Source organism: Meleagris gallopavo, chromosome 12 (genome assembly GCF_000146605.3).
Source record: "Meleagris gallopavo isolate NT-WF06-2002-E0010 breed Aviagen turkey brand Nicholas breeding stock chromosome 12, Turkey_5.1, whole genome shotgun sequence".
In the NCBI taxonomy this organism is placed as follows: domain Eukaryota; kingdom Metazoa; phylum Chordata; class Aves; order Galliformes; family Phasianidae; genus Meleagris; species Meleagris gallopavo.
The window spans coordinates 1621563-1625242 of record NC_015022.2 but is presented as its reverse complement, the minus strand read 5'-3'; the positions used below and the strand labels follow the sequence as shown (position 1 = coordinate 1625242).

Genomic DNA, 3680 nt, shown 5'->3' with positions numbered 1-3680 from the left:
GGCGGAGCGCCGGGCATCCCGGAGCGGAGACCGGCCGGCGCTGAGCCCAGGCTGCCCGGTAAGGAGGGACTCGGGGCAGCCCCGACACCGGGGATCCCCTCGGTCTCACGGCGCTCCGGCAGCACAACTCGCGCGGCTCCCCGCTAACTCAGCTCCTTTTCTCCCCGCTCCAGGGTACCCGCTTCTCCGAGCATCCCATCTCCCCGCTGCCTCCAATACCCGCGTCTCCTCGGTTCCCCGAGCATCCCATCTCCCCTCTGCCCCCCGGTTCCCTGAGGATCCCACCCCTCCTGTCCCCTCGATACCTGCATCTCCCCAGTTCCCAGAGCATCCCATTTCCCCGCTAACCCTGCTATCGTAGCTCCTCGTTCCCTGGGAATCCCACCTCCCCGTTACTCACATCTCCCAGTTCCCTGAGCATCCCGTCTCTCTGCTACCCTCAACACTCGCATCTCTCAGTTCCCTGAGCATCCTATCTCCCCACTACCTCTGGTATCTGCATCTCCTGGTTCCCAGAGCATCCCACCTCCCCGTTACTCACAGCTCCCAGTTCCTGAGCATCCCATCTCTCCACTACTCTCAATACCCGCATCACTCCAGTGCTCTGAGCATCTTCTCTCCCCCTATCTCCAGTTCCTCGGGCATCCTACCCCCCCAAACACCCCAACACCTTCATTTCCTCCATTCTCCCATCTCCCCACGGTACCCACCCAGCACCCCACACCCCGCAGCCATGGCGTTCATGGTGAAGAGCATGGTTGGGGGGCAGCTGAAGAACCTGACGGGTGGCCTGGGAGGCGAGGAGAAGAGCGAGGGTGAGAAGTCCCCAGCAGAGGCTCAAGGCATGACCCGTGAGGAGTACGAGGAGTATCAGCGGCAGCTGGTGGAGGAGAAGTGAGTGCTGGGGGGGGAAGCAAGGCTTGGGATGAGGTCCTGGAGCTCTCTGTGCATAGGGGAAGACAATGGTGGGGGTGGCAGGGCCAGGACGCTGTTTAATGAACCTCTCCCCCCCCCTAAACTTTCCGGGCTTAATCTCCTTAATCCTCTTCCTCGGGGATTTTTTCTCCTTTCTGGCTGTGCAGTGGGGTAAAAAAAAAAACAACAGGGGGGGATAGAGACTTTGTGGAGAAGATAGGGAATACCTTGTTTGGGGGTGGGGGGCGGGGATGATAAGGTGGTGGGAGCACTCATAACTGCCCTGTGTGGTTCACAGGATGGAGCGAGACGCCCAGTTTGCCCAGCGCAAGGCAGAGAGGGCCACGGTCAGGTCCCACTTCCGAGACAAATATCGGCTCCCCAAGGTATGGCACAGGGAAAATGGGAGGACTGATGGGAACCACCTCCCAGGGGGGTTGTGAGCCCCAAATCCCAAAGCATAACTCTGTTCCCCTAAAAAGCACCATTTCATCAGACCTTCCAGCCACCTCCGAGCACCACCGGCTCCACCATCCCCAAGAAGAGGACCCCAACATGCACGCTCATCCCCCAATTCCTCTCTTTTGACCCCAACCCCATCTCCTCGAGGGACAGCCCCCTCCATCCCCGTAGCTGTGAGCAGAGCGTGGCTCCTTCCCCACATCATTAGCCAGCTCCATACATAATTTGGCAAACACTTCCTAGATGGATCCCAATTTTGGAACTTCCGCCCCACGAGCGATTCACTGGGAACAATTCAATCAGTGACAATTCAGCTCTTGGAGCTGCCACGAGCATCCCCCCCTCCCCAAAACACACCCAGCATTCAGTGAGAGCCTTTCTGCAGCTCTCGGTGGTGAATGCTGTGAATTGGAGCCGGGCTAATTTTAGTTTGGAAAGGTCAGCTCAGCCAAGTGATATTGTTCTTATTGCTGGAGATACTTGGTCCAGCCTGGATGAACGCCCCGCTACTCCTTGCACCCACGTAACTGCCAGCAAACAACAGCTGGAGGATCTGTTCTCTGCTGCCAAAAGAGAAGAAAGGCAGAGAAAAAGATGGAGATTTTCCTCCAGGGGAAGTGGGGACTCGCTGAGCTATAGCCCCTGATCCTTTTGCTGCTTCCTCATGCTTGAGATGTCCCTTCCAATCTTTAGACAAGTTTCTTCTGCTCATTCCTGATCCCGCTTGGCAGTTGGTCTGCCTCTTGCAAGCTCTTCAGCGCAGAGCTGACCCCAATACGCTCGCCGGTGGGCAGAGTCGTTAGGCATACGTGTAGCTTAATTGGGTGCCCAAATCTTGGATGGGAGCTGGAAGGCAATTTAGAGCCACGCTGGCTCAATCTGCTTTGCACATCGGCTCTTGCTTTGCTGCCCAGTGCGTGCTGAGCTCTGCTCGGCCACGTCGCCTCCGGGTCATTGAGGGATGAAGCTCATGGGCATCATCCCACCTGCATGCCAGGGACCGGCCCTCAAGACCTTGGGTTGGCTGCCAAAGCCCACGTAGGTGCAATGATGTCAACTTTGGATGCGGCCTTGCTGCCCTCGTGTCCCACCAGCCCTCGCTTTGACTTTCAGAACGAAACCGACGACAACCAGATCCAGCTGGTGGGAGGCGACGTGGAGCTGCCCAAGGAGCTGGCCAAGATGATCGAGCAGGACAACGAGGAGGAGGAAGAGAAGAACTCCGTCATCGGTCAACTCAGCAACATCCAGAACCTGGACCTTGACTCCTTGAAGGACAAAGCCTCTGCCACGCTAGAGGACCTGAAGCAATCAGCCGAGAAATGCGCCGTGATGTGACCCAACCGACGCGACACCCTCAGCCTCGCAGTGGTGGGGACCCACCGATGTCCGTGTGAGCCGGGTCCTCCTTCTGAGCCGTGTTAAGCCCTGACCCAGATGTCCCCGCTCCGTCCGTGCCGGTATCCCCGTGCGTGGTTTTGTTGTTGGGTCGCGGTCTGGTCTGAGGTTAGAGCAAAGGGATGGCTTGGCGTCCCTATCTCCCGGGGTGGGATCGGCTCCGTGTGGGAGAAGGGGCAGAAGGTGACCCCATAAGGGAAAACGCTTCCTTCTCTGTCGTGATGTGGTCGTGTGCTGTGCTCAGTCGAGTGTTACACCTCCTATGCTGTCCCCGTGCCACGGCACCGTTATCGCCGCTGGAATAAATACCAGGAGATGTCTATGCATTCCTTCCTCCCACAGCGCTCCCTCCAACATTACAGGTGACGGCGTTTCAGCGCCGGGTGGTGGAAGCATCACGTTTAGAGCACCTTTGCTGACACCCATGCGGGCTTTGTGCTCAGCGTGCCCAGGCAGCAATAGGGAAAAAATAAAAAATAATAATAATAAAAAAAATACAGCATTCCTCCCCAGCTGCAGAGAATTGGACTAGGTGACCTTTAAGGTTCCTTTCCAACTTCAGTGATTCCATGGATTGGGTGGGAAGCCATTCTTTGGGAAAACACGAGGAGCCACTGTGCCATTGGTGTGATGGCTGGTGCACTTCCCCCGCACACAGAGCCCCAAATGAGTAATGGTTCAAGTGGAGAAACAAATGAGTCGCTACCCGGGGATGGGGGATCTCAGTGCACGCTTTGGGTTTTTTGTTTTTCCTTTTTCTTTTTTGGTTGTTATTTGCAGTTAATTAAACCTCCCCGCAGGACGCTGCTGGAAGGACAATCGGATTAAGGGGATCATGCAGCAGCACCCCACGTCTCTCTTTCCCTGCGTCTAAGAGGCTTTACGGGGAGCATCTTAAAACCTGG

At 56.6% G+C, this 3680-nt stretch overlaps 1 protein-coding gene across 1 annotated transcript; it reads left to right on the top strand.

Moving 5' to 3' along the window:
* On the top strand, window positions 1-3480 carry CPLX3 (complexin 3). Its single transcript, XM_010717185.2, has 4 exons — window positions 1-58; window positions 174-894; window positions 1214-1301; window positions 2491-3480. The coding sequence occupies exons 2-4, from the start codon at window positions 734-736 to the stop codon at window positions 2713-2715; spliced, it is 474 nt and encodes a 157-aa protein (XP_010715487.1). The 5' UTR covers window positions 1-58; window positions 174-733; the 3' UTR covers window positions 2716-3480.
* Window positions 3481-3680: the final 200 nt, after the last annotated feature.